Source organism: Argiope bruennichi, chromosome 4 (assembly GCF_947563725.1).
Source record: "Argiope bruennichi chromosome 4, qqArgBrue1.1, whole genome shotgun sequence".
Lineage (NCBI taxonomy): Eukaryota > Metazoa > Arthropoda > Arachnida > Araneae > Araneidae > Argiope > Argiope bruennichi.
In genome coordinates, this window is record NC_079154.1 from 47,739,435 (window position 1) to 47,761,889 (window position 22,455).

Here is a 22,455-nt window from a genome sequence, read left to right on the forward strand (position 1 = left end):
TCCTTAGCATCTAGAAGGGTAAATTGTAGTATAAAATAATTTTACACTCTCCTGAAGAGAATGCAATAAGGATAAAATTATTTTATTTTTCCCAATTATTTCAGGATACAAAAAAGTTAGTTTTACACCGTCATAAAATTCAAAATCTTAGCTTTTCAGTGCCATATATTTCCTTTATGAGTAATTATTTTTCTAATTTAAATCGAATTTTAAAATTTAATTTAATTAAAAGTTTTGACAATTACTTTTTTCTAGTAGAAATATTAAGCCTATTTTAGTTCTTAATTACCTTTGTCTCATACGGACTTTTGCTAATGTTAAATTAACTTTTTCTCCAAACATTTTCACTTTTGCTCTTATTTCTTAGTATCAGTTAATATGCGAAAGCAGATATCATCTTTAAATAGTCTTTTAAAATTGTTTAAATTTCTTTTACGGTTTACCTTGGTTTTATTTTATATTTTTGGCTTTTTAATTTTTAAAACCTCATATTATATGCCTTTTTCATGTTTATTTTTATTTTGTGCTCAATGAATAAAATCTTATTTTACTTGTCAGTCTATTATTGAATTATCATATATTTTATTGTGCTGGCTTCAAAATAATACTTTTTGAAAAGCTTTCCAATAAGCATTTTCTTCTAAATCTGACAAAATATTATATATATATATATATATATATATAATATATAAAATTCTCGTGTCACAGTTTTCGTTGCCATACTCCTCCGAAACGGCTTGACCGATTTTGATGAAATTTTTTGTGCTTATCCGGTATCTATGAGAATCGGCCAACATCTATTTTTCATCCCCCTAAATGTTAGGGGTAGTCAATTATTAATTAAAAACTAACTTTCCCGCCAAAAAAATCTTCCATTTTCCACACCGCCAACTTTTCCGCCAAAAAAATCTTCAATTTTCCCCAACGCCAAATGATTTAGGCTTTAGTTCTTTTTTTCTCCCAACAGTAATGAGACTAGGGTTAAGATTTTTCGGCGGATTATTTCAAACGATTCTGTTTATTTTCTTAATGTTTTATGCATTTAAAATTAAACATTGTTAATTAATCCATGTTTCAGATTCATTCTGAAGTACTTTTGAATTAAAATAGCACAGAATAAAGGAAATTAAAAATGTCTAATCTTCATAGCGTTACCCCAACTGGCGTAGAAAAATTCACGCATTTGCGTTACGTAAAAGGAGAAGAAAATTCACGCATGCGCACTGTGTTCTGATCGTTGGCATGGCAACCCTTATCAACGGACGATTTAAATTACTTTTAGGTTAGTTGTATGCTTTTATAAGTAAATTGTATTTATGTTAGTTATATATTTTTTGTATATGCTTATAGTTTTAAGTACATCGTTTTTTAAGTAGTTTTTTTTAACCTGTTTACAATGATTTAAATTATTTTTAGGTTAGTTGCATGCTTTTGTAATTAAATTGTATTTATGTTAGTTATATATATATTTTTTATATATGCTTATAGTTTTAAGTACGTCGTTTTTTAAGTAGTTTTTTTTAACCTGTTTTCAATGATTTAAATTATTTTTAGGTTAGTTGCATGCTTTTGTAATTAAATTGTATTTATGTTAGTTATATATATATTTTTATATATGCTTATAGTTTTAAGTACATCGTTTTTTAAGTAGTTTTTTTAAACCTGTTTTCGACAGATTATTTTAAACGATTCATTTTATTTTCTGAGTGTTTGATGCATTTAAAATGAAACATTGTTAATGAATCGATCCGTTCATGATGAATCTGAGAAAATTTTGTTGACAAATTCTTGAGATATTACATAAATTAAGAAAGATATTCTTTAGTGCCCATAAAGTTTAAACGCTCAGTGACTATTATCAGTAATCATATTATTAAAAAAAAATGCTTTGTTTCAGTAAAAAAATATTATTATATTAATTGCAGATTAATCCTTTACACTTTAATTTAAAGCATAAATTCTACGAGGGGTAACAGAAAATTAGAGAGATACATATCACGTTATGACTGAAGGCCTTTATAATATTATGAGTGAATTATATGACTATCAAAATTTGAAGTTTTAAAATATTTTGCTGAAGAATAAAATATTTTGCTGAAGAAGTTGGAATTGCATAAAATATTTAATTATTAAAATTTTAACGAACACTAAGATTGGCGAACCGGCTGGTCGCCAAAGGCGGCTAGTATATATATATATATATTTAATTTATTGTATCTAGAATTAAAGCTTCTTTCTATTAAGCATCATTGCCATATCATCAACGATCAAAACTCAAAAACTGATTGGTGAATATTTGATCAAACATTTAATACAACAGCTTCTAAAGCGGCATGGGTATAAATGCAAATTATAAAGAACTACATGAAAAGAAAAATATTTTCACAAAAAATATGAAGTAAACTGATAAATACAACAAAAAAATAATAAATAGATAAAAATAATCAGAAATATTTTCAATAAATCTGATTTTTGTTTCATTTGCTTCAACCTTTCGTTGAGTGCACCTGTACCTTATTCTATGTAAATTATTTACTTGAGCTTATCTGAATTTTGAATTTAACAGCAATTAATAGTAAGTCACCTACTTGTATTATTATATCAAATACTAAATCAAGAAAGTATTACGACCAAACAATCTTTTAGATTAGATTATTAAAGTTGCCGTTAATAACCTAGAAGTTTCACATTTTTACTACAGTAAAATATATGTTGCTATATTCTAGAGCAGGAGCTCCAAGCATTAACTGAATATGCTCCGAAATATTAATTAATTACTATTCTAATTGGGATTGACGGTCCTGTAACATAATAAGTGGTTAAATATGAGGGTGGTAAAAGGCGATCAAAATACATTTTCGGTTTCCTAACGTGCTGTAGCCGGAGATTAATTGTCAAAAAACTCGCAGAAGATAACACAATTTTTTTTTTCGTGTTATTCCTTATCTATTGTATGAGATTAATTATGCACAAATATTGGTTTGCTTTAATATATTATAAAGCACATTTCTTTCTTTGAAAATAAATATCTGAGTACTTATGGTGTTCACTGCCTTGCTCAAGGTACACGATTTTTTGTGGGAATGAGGAATCCTTCTATTCTGCTTTTCATTCTTTTAATTCACTCATTCTACTTTTTAGATGACAGCGGGTTCAATACATTTGATAAAAATAAATTTTTCAAAATCGTTTTTATTAATTTTTTTTTTACTTTGTGTGAATTGTATTTCAAATTAAGAAATACTTCTGAAACAAGTCAAAACAAAAAAAAAACTTTTTTTTTTTTAAGTTCCAGAACTGTCTTATTAATTTCATATTAAATACTAGGCTCTTTGTCGACCAGATGCTTTACTGAAAATATTTCTTACGTTTAATTTCAATTAAATTTGACTATTGCGATTCGTTTAGTAAAGCATTTTTAGACAACAGATTGTGAAGAGATATTAAAGCAATGTTATTTTAATAGCCTTATATCTTTTCTGTTTTTTGTGCGAAGGAACCTTCCAAATAAAATTAAAACCTGTGACATTACAATGCCATTAAAAAATGTAACTATCAGGATAATCTGGTTTCTAAATCCACATTGTTTTTCGCGACCTGTAATTTCCCTTTTTTATTTCGCATGCCCAAAAAGAACAAGAATCTTTCATCTTTACCTTTCACCAATAGAATAATATCTTACGAGAAATCATTTGATGAACAAAGAAAGCGATTTTTATTTTATTTCAACAGTATAAAGTTTCATTAAAAACTAAATAAATGAATATTTTTTAAAAATTCCAAATTTAAAAAAACATTGCACAACAACTGAATTGATATCATTAGAAATATAATATTTTAAACTTAATTAACTTTTTAATTTGAAATAATTTTTGCTTAATAATACTTTCTGAAAACTAGGAAAAAAATTCCCCCTGGGTGCAGAATTCTTATCGTTAAAATTAAATTTAACAAATTTAATGCCTCTAGATCAAATAGTGTGGCCCTCAACACTCATATAAATTCTTATTGTTATTAATAAATATTTTTATTCTGTGAATTCCTTCCAGTGACAATAAATGGATATTTTCTCATCATCTCGTAGGAATTTCTCTCTATTTAAAACCACAACCCGAACAATATCTATTGTACTTTGACATCGTCCTTGTACACATTTTAATGCACGAAGCCCATAGCTTGGTGAATCCCTTCAAAGAAGGCCTTGCCATGGAAGTAGGGAAAACTTACAACATCTTTATCAACCAGGTCAGTAAACGTACAATAATTTTTATATTTCTGTAATAAGTGACATCAGTTTGTAGATATGTTCTGTTAAATATTTGGAAGCCTTTTTACTTCCTTGTATTCCAAGTACTCAAAGAAAAAGTATTAATCATCCAAAAATTTGTATTCGGGATTTTGACGTATCTCTACGTTACACACCGCCTTGATTCCAAAAAAAATAAATAAATAAATAAATAAATTTCTGTCTGTCTGTGAACATGATAATTCAAAACCGCTTTGAGCTAAAATGATGAAATTTAGTATGTTTCGCAAAAGTGTCCGAAATACATCTTCAGTTTTCTGGCACTTCTATATTAAACGTATATCAGTGATGTATGTCAGTAATTTATCCTCAAAATCGAACGATAGAGGGAATTAAAAAGCTATATTCCAACCAATGATCGATCTTTCGTAACTATTGTTCGCACATGGTATTCGTTTAATACCCTAGTACAAGTTTTCTTTACTACATTAGAAGACACTCAAATTTCATGTGTGAAAATAAAAATTTGAGGAATTGTGGCATTTACGGCCTTTCCAAGGGTCCACAATTTTATGCGAAGAGAGGGAGGACATACTTTTATAAAAGAATTTGCGAAACATTTTCGTAGAGATAATTTCCGAAGGCTTTAATTCTAGAAAAGTCCGCTCTCATAAAAACATTTAAAAAACTCTAATTAGTTCTATAGTTCTATAAAACTCCATCCATTTGTTTCAGAAAATATTAAATCTGAAAGATATGATCTTTGCTCTCAATGAATTTTATTCGTATTCATTATTTTTAATTTTCTTATTTACCTCTATATTTTCCTTTAATATTGATTTTGAGGTATTTTACAGCCAAAGAATATTCTTACAGAAAGTTCAAAAATCATTCGATGGCTATATGGTGGAAAGTTCAACAGAATACCGGATAAAAGCGCCTTATTTTACACGAAAGTAAGAATTCACAAGCAAAGCCCACGCGAAACAGCATTTACAATAAACAGCGGCACACAAGTAACAAATCAGTAATAAACCGTACAAGCACAAAACACTTAGAAAAAACACTCTCAACTAATTAATGGAAGTCAACTCCACTGACAACAATTCTGTCTCTCTGCTTTGTATAGTTTCAGTGACATTGCAAAGAAGTTCCAAAAAAAATATTGTAATTTCGCTTCCAATGAATGCACGACCAAAATTCCAGAAACTTTCGTTTTTCGCCAAATTTCCAATCCCAATGGACAATGACCCGCCATCCATTAAAATTATTTTTTAAACTCTTTTTCTTAACATGAAAGTGACTGCCCAGAGTAACAGTATTACAAATTCGCAACAATATTTATTATAATCATTTTTACTTTCTTGTGTACGTAGTAGAGAGAAAGTACAGTAATTGTAAAAAAATTCGAAATCGAGATTTTGATAAATCTTCGCGTTTTAGACCTTCCAGAGTTCGAAAAACGCATTTTTGGAAAATGCCCGTCTGTTTGTGACAGAAATAAACCAAAAGCTCATTAAGTTAGACGGTTGACATCTGGTATACGGTCGTGCTGATTTCTATCAAATTTTGCATAAAATCTGTTCAAAAGAAGTTTGTCTGTCTAGCTCTTCCAATATAAGTTAACAAAATAACTAAAATGGAGACATCGAGATAAATAAAATTCAGTACACAGAGTAAACATCAATAATGTAGACATCAAGTGGTTGACCGTCTGTTGGTCTGTAATTTCAGATACACGTAAAGAGAAATTCGAAAATAGAATGACTCTATATCGAATTTGTTATGTAATTTTGTCCCAGCAAGAGCCGCTTTGTTTGAAAATTTTGTTTTTCAATCAGTTGTAAAAAGACTATCTAAAACGCAAATTAGATTTTTGGTACTATTAACCGCATGCCAGAGATTAATTGCCACAAAAGTCGCGAAGGATCACGCGATAGATTCAGTTAAAACGCTAAATTTACGGCTAAGATTCGTATTTCGTAACTGTTGTACATTAATGCCATGCAAGGCATGGCGTTCACTGAAATAAAACCTTTGTTAGAGAGATGCGAGAATGCTTTGGGACGATCACTCCCTCTGGTTTTGTTATTATTACTTTTATTATCATTAACGATATAATTAATTTAAAAGCATGATAATTGAATCTGTAATATATTTACAGGTTAAAATACGTGCTTTTCAATTAATTATGAGTTGCATAAATATTGTATCAGCAGGGATTTTTTTTAAGTTATAAGTATACAGTAAGAAAGCATCAAAAGAAAAAAACACAAGATTCCCCTTAATTTTAATTACTTTTATGGATTTAGATTTGTACTGAATTTGTAACGGATTTTGGAAATATTCAACAACGGAAAACACTGTTAATTTCAAAACTTATTTTACAATTAATAAAAATATCTTTATTGCATAGTCTATGAGTCGGTTTTTAAGGTAAAATTAAATACTTGAACACAGATAACTTTTAACAAAGGTAGTGACGTCGTTTTTGTAATTAACATGAATCAAACTGTTAAAAAGAAACCCCGTACCTTAATAGCCTTATTAATGCAGTGTAATTAAGACACTATGTTAAAATTTCTCTCCAATTATGTTCAGAAAAATCTCTTTCAAAATATATTTTGCAAATTTTGTTTTGAAAAATATTATTCATTACAAAATCTCTAGCATTATTGATGCATAAATTACAAAACATTAACAAACGGATGCTTATTTTTGAAGTTAAATGGGTAGTAACAGAGTAAACAACCATGTATAGCTGTAGCCGTAACTTTAATTTATTCAGCTGCTAAAGCGCATTATAAAACAACTAAATCAGATACCGTTTTTCTTGATCATTTTTGTGCTAAGGCACAACAATTTATTTAATAAAAGAACGGGAAAATGATAATTATTTTCATAATTGCAATCTAACCATTCCTTTAAACATCTTTTTGTTTTTGCATAAATTTTGCTTAAATGGCAGCAGATTTAAAAAAAAACGTAATGATTTTATGATTAAATACAATTGTGTGCAGAAATATATAATTATCAATGAAATTATTCTTGTTATAGATGTATGAGATATTTTTATTCAACGTAAATTATCAAACAAATATATTTAACTCAATATTCCATTTGAGCTTTATAGAAATAAGTTATCTCCTGAACTACAATTTTGAAAATCCCAATACAATATTTGAAACCTTCTGATATTTGCTTTATTTGTTTTAGCACAAAAAATGTATGCTATTACTTTTCAATCATTCTTTTTTTCTTCAAATTAATAAAATGACAAATAAATGATGTAGTAAACATATGCATTAGAAAGTTTCATTTTTAATCATCATAACTATAATTTTATTTGTTGAAATTAATTTATTTTAAATTGACGAAGAATAAAAGTTATTAAGTTTTTCACCAAACGAATTTTGTATCTTATAATGGAGTATGACTGAAATTTTGAGACATTTTTAAAAGTTTAGAAATTGAATTTTGGTTCAATGAATTTTTTTGAACAGTAATAAAATATTGACTCCAAAATACTGAAAGTTTATTTAACATACAGTTAAAATTATTTCATTTTTTCTCCTATTTTTTTAAACAATAAAAAAAAATAATGTATGTGACAACATTAGGGATGAATGATTTCAAAACCCATTTAAAATAATTATATTTTTAAATTTTTGAATGAAAAAAATTGAATAAACATGCATGAAACCGAAGTATATCAGTTAAAGAATAAATGTTTTTTTTAATTGGAAAAAAGGTGTCTTATGCCTGAGAAGAGATATAAAGCAAAATCTTCTAGTTTAGAGGTTTATCAAATGATTTGCTTAAAATTTTATAAATAGCTAAAGAAATATATACCTAGTTCCTGAACTAAAAATATTAATTTTCTTTCTATACACTTTTTAACTATTGATTGAGGTTTGATTGTTTAAAAACGTAACGTTTTAAATTGGTTAAAACGTAAAACGTTTTAAATTTTTTCGCATTGTTAAACATTAAAGCAATCATCGAATATTTCTAAATGAATAGATAATTTATTCTATATTTCAGAAGCTGCAAAACATATTGTGAAATTATTATCCCAATTTTGAACAAAAAATATATATTAGATTTTAATTTATGAGATTTCTTTTTTATAATAAAATACTACCATACATTAGAATAAGAGAAATTAGTTTTTAGAAATATAATATATATATTGAAAACCGTATATAAATGTAAGTCTAAAAGTCAGTGTAATTTCCCAAAAAAGAACTTGAAAGCAAAATTCAAGCGATTTTATAAAGAAAGCTGTTAAAACACTAGAAACATTAAATAAGAAAATTCATATTTTTACAAAAATTGCTTTTTTTTTTTTACAAAGTTACCTATCTTTCACATAAATAATTTTTTTAAGTATTATTTGTGAGACAATGGGTCGATTAGCCGAGGTACTATTTATATAAATATCAAAAATTTAGGAATTAATCTGCATTTTTATCAACCGAAATTATTATCTGTAAAGAAAGCAATGAGTACCTATAACAAAAACTACCACGTGATATCACATGAATCCGATTTAAACGCCTTTTGTGGTAAATATTAGCAGTTACTTTAAGAAGAGATTTAATCTCAAAGACTGTGAAAACAGCAATTTAGGAAAAATGAGAGCTCCAAAGAAAAGAGATATTTGCAGAAAGTAGCATAGTAGTATTTGCATATTAATAGAAAATAGATATTTGCAGTATTTTTATTCTAATTAAGGTCCAATATCTTTAGAGATCGTTCACTGCTCTTTGTATTATTTCTGATATAAAATCTCTCCTTTCAAAACTCGTCAAGGTCAGACTAAGAAGGTAATACCTGTACAAGAAAGAATTAACTTCGGATAACTATTATTTTCATTACTTTATCTTTCCATCTCCTATAGATATTTCGCAGTTTAAACATAATATAAATTCTTGGATAAAACAATGCTTTTATAATTCTGACTTTTTTTTAGAGAGTAACGGAGCGTCTTCCCGCACCTTATCAGACAAACTGCACTGATTACCTGAAGCTATGGAAGAAAAATGGCGGTTATGGTCCCCTCACAAGAAAAGTGAGTACCTACTTGGTCACTCTGAAACCAGGTATAGTATATTCATAATAATTTTCGATTGATTCAATAACAAAATATTAAGATATAAATCGGAGATACTGAAAATAAATTCATGTTTTATTGGACTTAGATATAATTATTGGCTAAACCCAGAAAAACGGTAACAGGCACAAAGAACTTCGTAATTATCTTTTCTGATTGCACTGGAATCAGTTTATGAAAAAAGAGCAGTCGTAAGAGAAAAGTAATGTGATGTACCACTTTATTTCACACTGAACAGTGATATCAAGTCCTTCTTTTCCCTTAATGATGTACTAAAGATTTCAGAATTAAATTGTATAATTCACTAGTATCCCAAAATAGTAATAATTTTATCCCATAGGCGGGAACTGTCTCTACTTATTATAGCTTAATTGCAAATATTAACCACAAATAGTTTTAGAAAATAGCCTATAAATATTTTTCCACAAATTCTCATTTTGAAAGATTTTAATCAAAGTATTATTAAGCAACGTACCTGGTATGTACGAAAAAAAGCAAAATTTTTAAAATCAATTAAAAATTACAAAGAATACCTTCTAATGAGAATTGCTTCTTTCAAACTACTTTCCTTCCTTATTTGTCGACCTTTCAAATCGGGCCTTTCATTACTGGAATGGTTCTTGGGAGTTCTTTTTTGGGGTACACATAAACATCATGGTAAATTTTCTTTGTTTCGGACACTCAACTTGACAGTGGAGTCCAAATCCGAAAAAATAGAAGTTCTAAATATGAGTTCAATGGATCATTTGAGGGAAAATTTCAATATTACACCCATGTCATAATTCAAAATTGGCCAAAACTTTCATGCTTGAAAATAAAACTAAATTCCTTCATTAATCTATGAACATTCACGGATTAAGTAGCTTTCGAATACCTGAGAAACATCTTGAAGAGAACTTTAGAAAATATAGACTGCACAACCAAAGAACGCTTGATAAAGCGAATGTTATTAAGATCTAGTTCCCCGATGAAGAAATCAAAAATACGTGCACTAAATTAGTATAGACCGTATCAAAATGAATTTAAGAGGCAATCTGATAACAAAGGGCGAGCTTCCTTTTAATATCGATGTTGCTACAGAAATTTTCCGAGTGCTTGAGTTGTGCAATAGAATGTCTAACAGGACATTAATAAAATGCCTTATTCTAAACATAAACAGGAAACACAGGAATCAAAATATACACCAATGCGTACCAAAGAACAGCACTCAGAATAAACAACATACAAAGAGAAAATCAGTTCAGAACAACCGTAACAGCTACAAAGTACTCAGAGGTAACTCGCAAGAGACAAACTCCGCAAATGGTCCCATCTTTCGCAAGAGACAAATGGTCACGACATTTAAATCGTCTGATGTTCTCTAATGACTATTGATTTAAACTAAATTCGATTTGCCAACTCAGTATTGACGGTCTTCGGGTCTGTCTCTTCGCATTTTATAACTTCCTTGACAAGACAAAGATGTTCAAAGAATAGAGATATCGCCAAAATGCTTGTAGTTTTTGGAATCTTCGATTTTACCGTCAAATTTACCAAATGGTGCTAAAACCGGGGGTTTGATTCGGCATCCATTCAGCATCTATCAGAGCTATGTGTAAAACTGTATTTTTTACAATGGAGCTAACTGCTTAACAAAGCAATAAAACAAATTCGCAGTTGTATTTATTATTGTATATAAAGTCACAGAAGAAAATGAAAAAAAAAGACTGAGTTTTTATCTGTTCGCACTGTACTTATATAATGTAGCATGTGACTTAGTAATCTTATTGCCCCGAAGTTATCGAAAAAGGTAATAAAAAAATCGTAGAAAGCAACATTTGCGAAGAAATGAGAGAAGCACTTTGGCACATGATGTAGCATAGGGGAAAATGCAAGAATGTCATTTAAATTACAAAATCAAATTTAATTTTTGTTAATGTTAAAAGAACATGTGCAAACATTTGGCGATCAACAGGCCAGACCAGGAGGATCATCTAGCCGAATCTATCGGTAAGAGCTTCATTCATAATGACACCACATACGCAATGGGTACTTTTCTTTTCTTTTTGTCCATGCTGCAATAAGTCTTGTTGAAACTTCTGTAGAAACGGAAGCCATCCCTTTTCTTGGTCTACAGACCTTTTAGATGCATAGTTGCTAGTTTCTCTGATGAAAAATTAATAAATAAGAATCGATGACATGGATTACTAACGTACATTTAACCATGAAAAAATAATCTCATTGCATTCTTTTGCAAAAGGTAGCGGATTTCGTCGACGAGATGATAATTTTTACAGAAAATATTGGGATTCGATGAATATACTATAAAGACAATTTTTTAGAAGCCGCCATGTTACCACGCAAAGGCTACTAAAGCTCTTTGGTATACAATAGACTGATCTGATACAGTACTGCCTCTAACATAATTGTTATTCTAGATATTCTTATAAGACTTGCGTTTTGCCAGTCCACCGATACAATCTTGCAAATATTTTCAAACAGAGAAAACGATTATAGAGAAAACACTTCCTATTCAATCAAGTCATCTCTGCATGGTGCTCCTTTGAGTTATAGAAAAAAAATGCATAAACGGTTTTTCTTTTCAGTATAATCAAAATGCGTCGTTCTCTCATGCATTATTAATATTACATTTAACGGCAGTCCATTCAAATTTTTGCGAAACCCTGACATCGGACCCCTTTATGCCCCGTATAAATTTGCGTATGTATTCCTCCTTTCAACTACATTCCCAACTACTAGAAAGCAAGCACTAAGCAAGAAAGCTACTTCTATGTTAATTGAGCGAATTTAATTGTAAAACTTCCAAAAACTCTAATGTTTTTGCGTTTCATGAAATATCAAGTCTTTCGTGATTATAATTGTTTGTTCTGGAATGAATTTCTTAAGGCCAGCCCTTTTTGAAGCTTGGATTTTTTTTTTTTTTTTTTTTTTTTTTTGCATATTTTTTGAAATTTCCAGGATTTGCGAAAATATAAGAAGTCCATCTCTAACAGTATATTATTTTATCGCTTTATTGTTCTCAAAAATATTCATTAATAAACAGTGAAAGGCTTGAAGATCTTAAAGTATTCTGTGTTTTATTATTAAGGAAAGCGATAATTAAGGAAAGTGAGTTTCACCTTAGTGTCCTTTTATTAACAGGCATGCACAGAACAATGTAAAATGGAGAACATGTTAGAAACGGACGGGTGCGTAGCTCAAAGCATCTCCTATCCGGAAAATTACATAATCTGTGACGATGACGGTAAGTCCCTCCATCATCCTATAAAAATATCAAAATCTTTATTTTAAAAAAATATTTTGTTTTATTATTCACATTTTGATCTAAAGTACATTTGGTTAGTTCGGTAAGAAATTTTAATTTTTATAGTAGACGCTAACAGAAATAAATATTGATCTGGTATTTGGTATCAAAAATATGAAATGCATTTACTGGAAAAAGGGTTTCTTCCCTTTGTTGGAATTGTTACCAAATCTGACGCAGATCTAAAATTTTGATGCACGAATAATATATTAAATTTACGCTCCTTTTTTAATATGTTTTTTTTGTCAGCATGTTCCCAGAATATGTTATTGGAAACGGTTCAGCTCGAAAAATTACGGACGCTATCTGGGGTATCTTTATCATCAATGAGTTCTAATCATTTTTTCAAATTCGTTTTCTGAGATAATAAATTATTATTTTTTTTTTATTATTATTATTTAAGATTAAAGATTTGCATTCATTCGATATATCTCCATCTTCCAGAAAAATATCCCTCTGACGATCTTGTTAAGAAATGTTCGCTACAGTGTAACGATGCATGCCGGTAAGTGTGACTCATTATTTTTCAATATTGAAAGACTGACAGCCTAGTTAGTTCCTGCAGGAAGTACAAAAAATTCTTCTCAATATGAATATTCTATATAAAAATATAATTCTCCCTTCCGAATATGCATATTTCGAAGACTAAAAGTTTAAAGAATGCTAGGCAAATTCATGTATGAAATAAATTATAATTTAAAATTAAAAAAGAAGTTATTACAGAAGAGCGACGCAAGAAACAAGATAAAACATATGAAACATTTGGTACCTTAGTTTATAATAAAATATCCTGTTGCTATTTTCAACCAATTCTATTTTTACGATAATATAAATGCTATTTTCTAGCTCTAGACTATACTGCTTTATAAAATAGTTTATTAAACTAAGCGGTTTTAATTCAAAAATTAAAATAATTTTTGTTTATAAGCACTTCAAAAATAAATTCATGCGAACGTGTGATTAGAAAAACGAAAAAAAAAAAAAAGCTTTAAAAATAAAACTAAGATAGAAAACAAGCAGAAAACACTTTAAACCCTCCATGAAATGTAACACGCCAAATCCAAGCAACTCTGTATCTCTAATAATCTCTATCTCTGCTAATAATAAAGATGAATGTGTGTGTGCGTTCTGCAGGCCAGATCGCTTGGTCTAATGCTAACAAATTTGGCACATATATGTTTGGAGGAAAGTAATATATAACTTGGAGATCTTTTTTGAAATTTTACTTTTACTTTATTAAAAATAAAACTGAATTTTGCCGTTTTTCCAGCAATAAATTCCATAATTATTATTGCAGTAAAGTGAGTTTTACTCTATTTCAAAATGTAAATAATTGACTTTTTAATAATATCAATTTAATGATCGTGAGAATTTCTTGTTGAATTTTGGGAATTTTTTTAATGTACCCTTTAGCCTAATTATTACATTATTATTGGCCTGAAATTGAAACCATTTTCATTGAAACACAAATATTCAATCGCATAGATTTTTTCTGTTCTTAAAAATCAGACAAGAAGAATTCTTTTTAATATCTGTACTGCTTACAAGACAAATATAAGAAAGTGAAATTAGAGTACCGCGAAAGTTAGAAGATAGGTGAACCGCAAATTTGTGTTTTTAATAGCGCTGTGATATCGCAGGACTGATCTACATTAGAAAGATTCGTATATACAACAAACAGAACACATGCAAAATAATTAAAATAACATGGCTTTAATGTGTCATGGCCTAACATGATCCTTAGGAGGAATGACCGACATAAAGTTATATTTAAACGAATTAAATAAAATTGAATTTAGCCAGTATTCTCGGTGAGCCAGCTGGTCACCAGATGCGACTAGTATAAAATAACCAGAATTATGAAATGCATTATATAAGATTTATTTTATTTTGTTCTCATATTATGATATCCTCTTATTTTGACATTTAATTATGAATTAAGTTAAATCTTATATCTGTAGATTGCACTTAGTATTTCGTATTTACTTATGCAAATATTACTAAGGCAAAAATAATAATGTTTAATCCTTTCAGAGAGGTGTCCTATACTTTATATCAAGAACTCGCATATGATCAAACTGTAAAGGTAAGTTCAAAGTATTTTGTTTAATTTTTAATAATTCCTTATATCCTTTGCACCATAAATTGACATTCGTAAAAAAAAGTTGGGAAAAAAGCCGGAAATCGTCTACCTGAAACTTTATTGCATACTCACAAATGAAAATGTCATGACACCTTTTCTATGGGTAATATTGTAGATTTTGGAAAAGATCGTAAATATCACGAGTCTCAATTTTTATTTTTAGAATCCTGTATATGAGGGTTATATACTTTGTAATATAGTAAATAAAACCGATTTTCATTTATTTAAATTTACATTTTTGACATCCGTTTTGACCGACTGAAACCAAAACTGGACACTCATGATATTTGGACACAGCTTTTATTCGTAAGATCACATGCCAAATTTCGTCTATCTAAATCATTACATTTTTTAATTAATGCATGCATGCGGAAATACAGCCTGACAAACATGGACCGAAAAACGACATGCAACATCCCTCGATGGATTTAGTTCAAAATCTGATACGAATCCACTTTTAGATGCTAAATGTGTACTAAATTTTATCCATTTATTTTTTTATCATGTCTGCTTTTACTCAAACAACAAATTTCGTTCAAAATTTGATGGAAATTACGAATTTGATGTAAAGACCACAAACTAAATTTCATCCTTCTAATTAAAAGCGCTTTTAACTTATTGTGTTCACCAACAAATAGAACATTATTCCAAAAATGAGGTTCTGCGGCTCGTGGATTCTAAAATGTAGAATTTGACAAAATTCCGATTCCAAATTTTTTTCCATTCCATTTCCACCCGATTCCATTCAGAATGTCAGTATGAATTCATATCACTGAAAAATGGCTTTTCAAAGTTCTTACCTTGACTGAATCGTCCTGAATTATTACGATGACTGAATTTACACCAGCAATGACGTCAATGGATAGTTAGAGAATACACCGAAGCGTCCTTGGACGTTCTTTAATAAAGATTTAAAAAAATCACCTGTGGTATATTTTAAATTATCTGTATTACTCTTTCATATTATTCGATTATTGATCAGGTTTTATCATTGAAACAGACGCGAGCTGCAGACGATTTTTTCCCATTAAAGAAAAAAAAAATTCTGGCAGGATTTTAATATAATAAATATATTTATCAGAAACTTCTTTGCATATTTTATCAAAATATTCAGATTTATTTTATCAAAATAAATACCAGAAATTTTCTCATATCATTATTTGTAACATCAGTGCATTTTAAATTGTTATAATAATTTATATTATTTTCCAGTTTTTTTTTTTCAAAAATCGTCTGACTGCGATATATTAATCCATTTTTTACGCAGTTTTATTTTAGAAACTGACGCGAATGCAGGCGTTTTTTCCCCTTAAAAGTGATTTAAAAAAAAGAATTCGGATAGGATTTTAATAAAAAAATTTCTTATTATGTAATCTATTTCTTTGAAACCTTTTGCATATTTTATCATGGTATTTTAATTCCAGAAAATTTCTCATGTCCTTATTTATCGCATTAATCTTGAGAAGATATTGACATTTAAAGATAGATCTATCAAGTTCAGTTTTTAAATAACTGTAGTATATTTCTAATATCCATCGTTTATTAGAATTGATTGTTCATAGGTTTTATTCAAGTATGGGTTCTGTTCCTAAAAATATCCAATCCGAAGCTCTAAATTATTTTGCTTCTGTAAGATGAAATATACATGATGCTATCAAATTATGACTGTATTCTCTTGAAATTCAATTGATCATTATTTTTAATCATATATCTGGAATCATTTCATAAGTTCTTATTTTAATTTGAAATGCTCCCTAATTGATGAGTGAAATTATTTGAATCAAAATTCCATTGATTCCTGTTCGAATACATAGGAACTGTTTTATAGAATGATTATGTTCTGAATTTTTTCTCTTATATGTTGCTCAATGCATGTAAAATGAATTAATCGACTAAGTCTGTTAGTAGATATTTCATTCGATAAATATTATATAGATATTTTTTTAATTGATTCTAATTTTTAAAAATTTTTTTGCAGTGTAATGGGGATGAGAACTGCATGTAAGTAATTGAATACATTATTTCTAATTTTTAAAAAAAATTAGAATATATGTTTGGAAAAATTTTAATGTAATGCTCTGAACCGTGAATAAATGAAAAGCGTAGCTATTAAACCTTATATTCTTTAATATCTGAAAAATAAACCAAATAAACATGAGCTTTAGAATGTGCTTTAGGATGAAAAATCTTGATTTAGTGATTTGGTGAGATTTTAATGTTTGACACAAGTTAATACTTTATATTATAATTTTACCATTTGTGCAATATCGTATGAACTATGCCAATTCATTTTTAATTAAAAATTTTATTACAATTCAATAAACCTTTACTCAGGGAGCAGCTACTACCCAAAAAGTTAATTGATTCTAAATTCGGTAGATAGGAACTTCGGCTTGTTCTATAAAGCGTTTTAATGAATTTTACATCAGGCATGATGAAATTTACAAATATTTTTCAACTAACAATCGTTATCATTTTAAAAAACACATATTACGTATGATAAAAGCTTTCGCTATTCTTCAGTGGACAATAATGGAAGGAAAGTAAATGATCATATACTATCATTTTATCATGATCATATAATAAATGTATCTGCGCATATCATCTAAATCATTGTCTTACTCTGAGCTTCTCTCTACGAGCAACAAATGTCACAATTAAGTTGGAGCTATGTATTTGATGTATATCACGTGAGTATGAAATTCTTCCATTTGTAAATAATTATAATCAGCTACCCCTATGAAAAAAAGCAGTAAACTTTAAACTAAATACTCTTTCAAAATAGTTTCTTCTAAATGAAAATTTAAATTTATAAATACTCAATTGAAATACATATATTTTTTGTTTTATTATTGGACTTATTTACTACACTTTACTTCTTTTTCACATTATTTCTTTTTCAGGTACAAAGATATATTTTTAAATTTCATTTTTAATCGCTTGGAGGTTGAGAAGTTTTTGCATCAACCGAGATTTGAGGTGAGAATATTTTAAGAGCTGTTTAACATTTCACATTTTCATGAACTGAGAAACTTTGCCGCATTTCTCTTTCCTTGCAATTGCATTGCAAACTAACAATCTATAAAAATTACTTCAATTCCATCATAAACTATTAGTCCCACATTAGACAATCTACATAAACCATTAGTCGCTAGTTTTACATGCTATAAAAATGATAATTTAAGTTAAAATTTATATGCAAAAATCAGCATTGGTCAGTAATCCTGTAGAAGAAGAACCTTTATCTGAAGAACGTGTAAAATTCAGTAAAAAGAAGAAAAAAAGCTGAAAACAAATTAATTGTAAAAACCTTTTTTTACAAATAAACATTTACTCTTTATTTTAAAAAAAAACTATGCAAAAATATTTGAAACATAATAAAATGTTTAAAATTCTCAAACCTCAAAATCAAAAAAAAAAAAAAAAATGTACTTTCATTAGGGAAGTAAATTTCTCACTGTTTTCATTATAAGGAGAGTCAGTTGAGAACACGATATTTTGAACATTCAGTAAAGCTTCATCCTATATATATTTTAAAAGTAACTAATTTTTCTACTGTTATTCATACGAATATGCAATCATTAAATTCCCGGTCCCTATACGATTTAGTAAGTTTATTAACAAAATGTTATAAATGGACCGAATGGACCAAAAGTTTATTAATTAAATAATCTAAAACATGTTTCATGAAGAGAATCACGAGGTATTACGCCCATTCTGCGCAAGTAAGGACTTGTTCGAATATCTCATCTTCCTCGAATGGAGATACTTAACTTTTATTGTCAAATATTCTTTAAGGGATATTAAAAGTTTCAAATGCTTTTCTACTGATCATGTTCTAATGAACCACCAAAGAGACAGTAAGTTACAACGTAGTATAATCCTATTTTTAATACTTTCGGCTTCTTAATTTTGTCTTAATCGTCTTAATATCTTAAATACTTATAAAACACGAAAAATACATAATTTGTTCTGATGTTAAGTTACAATATTAATCCCGAAATGTGGCATAAAATTAAAATTTAAAAGAGATTTTGAAACGAAGTTTTATGCTGATATAAGCGAAATAAATAGTTTTTGTATACCTTCGCAAGAAGGATCTTTTCGAACCACTTGACTACCAAAAAAGCTTGCTTTACAACTTTAAAACAAAGACCCGGATTAAAACTCGTAAGGAACAGCTTATGGAGAAAAATGGTCATTTTTAAATGCTTTCTTTGTGTAATGAAATTATTGGCGCCTTTATTATTTTGTTCAGGAACTTAGTAGGGAACCTAACATTACAATCTTTGATGGTAAAATTATCTCTGTTTACAATACTCATTCATTTCTCTTTCATTAATTAATAATGGAGTTTATTATTGGGCGTTTTGTCTACTTTTGATGCTACAAACGATCATAAAAGGTCGATTTCAATGATGGAATGTAAACTAAAAAATTATCTTGTTTGTTGGATTGCATTCTTGACTTAGTTTATCCATTTCGCTGCAGGATGTCGAGATGTTCAGTTATATCGGTGGCTACATGGGCATGTGGCTGGGAATCTCCCTGGTGTCTCTCTTTGACTTCCTAGAGACACTGGTATCCCTGGCCTCCTACACGTGCAGGAACAAGAAACAGAAGAAGCCAGTGCTGATATGCTGAAGCCAGTGCTGATATGCCAAATACTACTGATATTTGGTTCTTCAGAAAACATCTAATTCTGAAACTCTTTCTTTTAGATATGTACAATCGCAATATTTCAAGCCTCAAATTGCATAAAATAAAATATATATGTACATAAAATTGAATATCTATCTGTTGTTTCAAATTTATACAATTCAACATCCCAAGCATGCATCTTTATTTTGAGGAGAGATTAATAGCATGAAATCTGTGTGTGTTATGAAATTAAATATTAAATAATGGTTACAAAAGAACCTCTAAGTTGGCTTCTTTTAATTCTGTTAAATAATTCAGTAAAAATTTAATCTCTTAAAAAGTGAGTACTAAACTATAAACTCAAAGTTTCTACCCCGATGCTGACAAGTTTTAGAATAGAAACTCCAATTATTATATATGTGAGAGATACGATGAAATAAAGCAAAAATATTGTTTAAACGAAATCTTTAAAGTTGTACTTATTTAGGGCTGGGGATATTAAAACCTTTAAACGGGCTGATATAGAAACCGTATGATTTAAAAATGTATGTGTTGTGCTTTTCTTACATATATATAAAACAGACAAACGTAAGCGAAGACGCGGTCACAGTACCAAAAAAATTATTGCATACAAAAAAAATCAATGTTTTTTTAATCATTAATCCTCTAGATAGATTAGTTCGCTTTTTCCACTCAAGGTACGCTTTTTAAAAGCGTTTGATTAATTTTTGTTTGTGTATGTGTGCGCACTTCGGTTTGCCTTTTATTACAATGCTGAAACTAACCTAACAGATATTTTATGATATTCAGAGCATAACAGCCTTTGCTGATATACAAGTATATTCCATACTATTTGCATTCAAGTGTTACCCAAAAAATTCAAAGCATTTTCACAGTGACAGGACTATATCCTTTACAGTTTCTACAGAAGAGAGATTATTTTTAATTACAAAACCAAAAACATTTGAAGGTATTTATTAAAAGCCTAAATTAGTAACGTATTAAAGGACTTGTGTTTTTCTTAAAGTTGATCAAAATATCTTTCATTGATAAAAGTCCAAAATTACTTAGAATGAAGTTATTTAGACCTGATTCAGATATAATTAGTTGCGGTCCTAATTAGATGCAATTCTAATTAGATGCACACCTGATATAGATCTATTTAGATATGGATTTAATCAAATGCTAATATGAAGCAGGCCTAATTACATTCAGTTGTATATAGAAGTGGATCTAATTTGATGCAGATCTTTTTGGCCTTATTAGATGCAGATTTAAATATATCTAGTTACTTGCAGGTCAAAATAGATGCATATGTAATTCGATGTAGTTCTGATGCGGGCCTAATAAAATGAAACCTGATTCAGATATAATTAGATGCATATCTATTTAGTTGCGGGCCTAACTAGATGCAGATCTGATGGGAGCCTAATAAAATGCCGACCTGATTCAGATATAATTGGATGCGGGACTAATTAGATGCAGTTCTATTAAGATGCAGATGTGATGCGCGCTTAATTAGATGCATGTCTGAAGCTGGCCTAATTATATGCAAATCTGATTCGATCCAATTAAATGCAGACCTGATACAGATTTAGATATGAACTAATTATATGCAAATCTGATGATGGCCTAATTAGATGCAGTTCTATTTATATGTGGATCTAATTAGATGCAGATCTCATGCAGGCCTAATAAGATGCAGATCTAATTAGATCAAGATACACGCAATTCCACTTAGATGCAGGCCTAATTAGATGCAGATCTAAATAGATCTAGTTGCATGCAGTTCTAATTAGATGCAGATGTCCTACGATGTAGGTCTGATTCGGGCCTAATCAAATGCAGACCTCATTGAGATCTAATCAGATGTAGTTCTATTTAGATGCGGATCTAATAAGATGCAGACCTGATTCATATCTGATTAGGTTCTGATCTAATTAGAAGCAGTGCTATTCAGATACGTTTCTAATTGATGCAGATCTGATGCGGGTCATATTAGATGCAGATTTGAATATATCTTGTTAATTGCAAATCTAAACAGATTCCTATTAATCAGATGAAATTTTTAATGCGGGCATAATAAGATGCAGACCTGATTCAGATCAAATTAGATGCAGTTCTATTTAGATGCGGATCTAATTAAATGCAGAGCTGATATATATCTTATTAGTTTCGGGCGTAAGTAGATGCGGTTCTATTTATATGCAAGTCAGAATATGGCCTAATCGAGATGAAGACCTGATTCAGATCTAATTAGATGGAGATCTGATATGTACCTAATTAGATGATAAACTATTTAAAGTCGGCGTTATTAGATGCAGTTCTGATTCCGGACTAATTAGATGCAGCATGGCGGCCTAATTAGATGCAAACCTCATACAGGATTAATAAGATGCAGACTTGATGCAGACCTAATTAGATGCAGTTCTATTTAGATGCAGATCTAATTATTGCATATGTGATGCGAGCCTAATTAGATCCAGATCCAATTTTATCTACTTATGTGCAGTTCTAATCAGATGCAGGCCTAATTAGATATACATCTGATTCAGATCTAATTAGATGCATATCTTATACAGATCTATTAGATATGGATCTAATCAAATGCGGATCTGAAGCAGGTCTAATTAGATGCAGTTCTATTTAGAAGCGGATCTAATTTGATACAGTATGATGAAGGCTTCATTATATGCAGATTTAAATATATTTAGTTACTTGCAGGTCTAAATAGATGCATATGTAATTAGATGCAGTTCTGATGCGGGGCTAATAAAATGCAGACCTGATTCAGATATAATTAGTTGCATATCTATTTAGATGCAGATCTGATGGATGCTTAACTAGATCCTGCATCTGAATAGAACTGCACATAAGTAGATCAAATTGGATCTGCATCTAATTGGATTCGCATCACATCTGCAATAATTACATCAGCATCTAAATAGAACTGCATCTAATTAGGTCTGCATCAAGTCTGCATCTAAATAGACCAGCGTAAAATA

General features: G+C 29.2%; 1 protein-coding gene across 1 annotated transcript in view; it reads left to right on the forward strand.

The window, feature by feature from the left end:
* LOC129966246 (degenerin mec-4-like) overlaps nt 1-19,453 on the forward strand; it is a 29,788-nt gene extending 10,335 nt beyond the window's left edge. Inside the window, exons 7-14 of the mRNA XM_056080660.1 lie at nt 4,085-4,245; nt 9,222-9,320; nt 12,504-12,606; nt 13,111-13,171; nt 14,701-14,752; nt 16,788-16,810; nt 17,713-17,788; nt 19,301-19,453. Coding sequence (XP_055936635.1) covers nt 4,085-4,245; nt 9,222-9,320; nt 12,504-12,606; nt 13,111-13,171; nt 14,701-14,752; nt 16,788-16,810; nt 17,713-17,788; nt 19,301-19,453 — 728 coding nt within the window. The remainder of the gene's footprint in view (nt 1-4,084; nt 4,246-9,221; nt 9,321-12,503; nt 12,607-13,110; nt 13,172-14,700; nt 14,753-16,787; nt 16,811-17,712; nt 17,789-19,300) is intronic.
* The last annotated feature ends 3,002 nt before the right edge of the window (nt 19,454-22,455 follow it).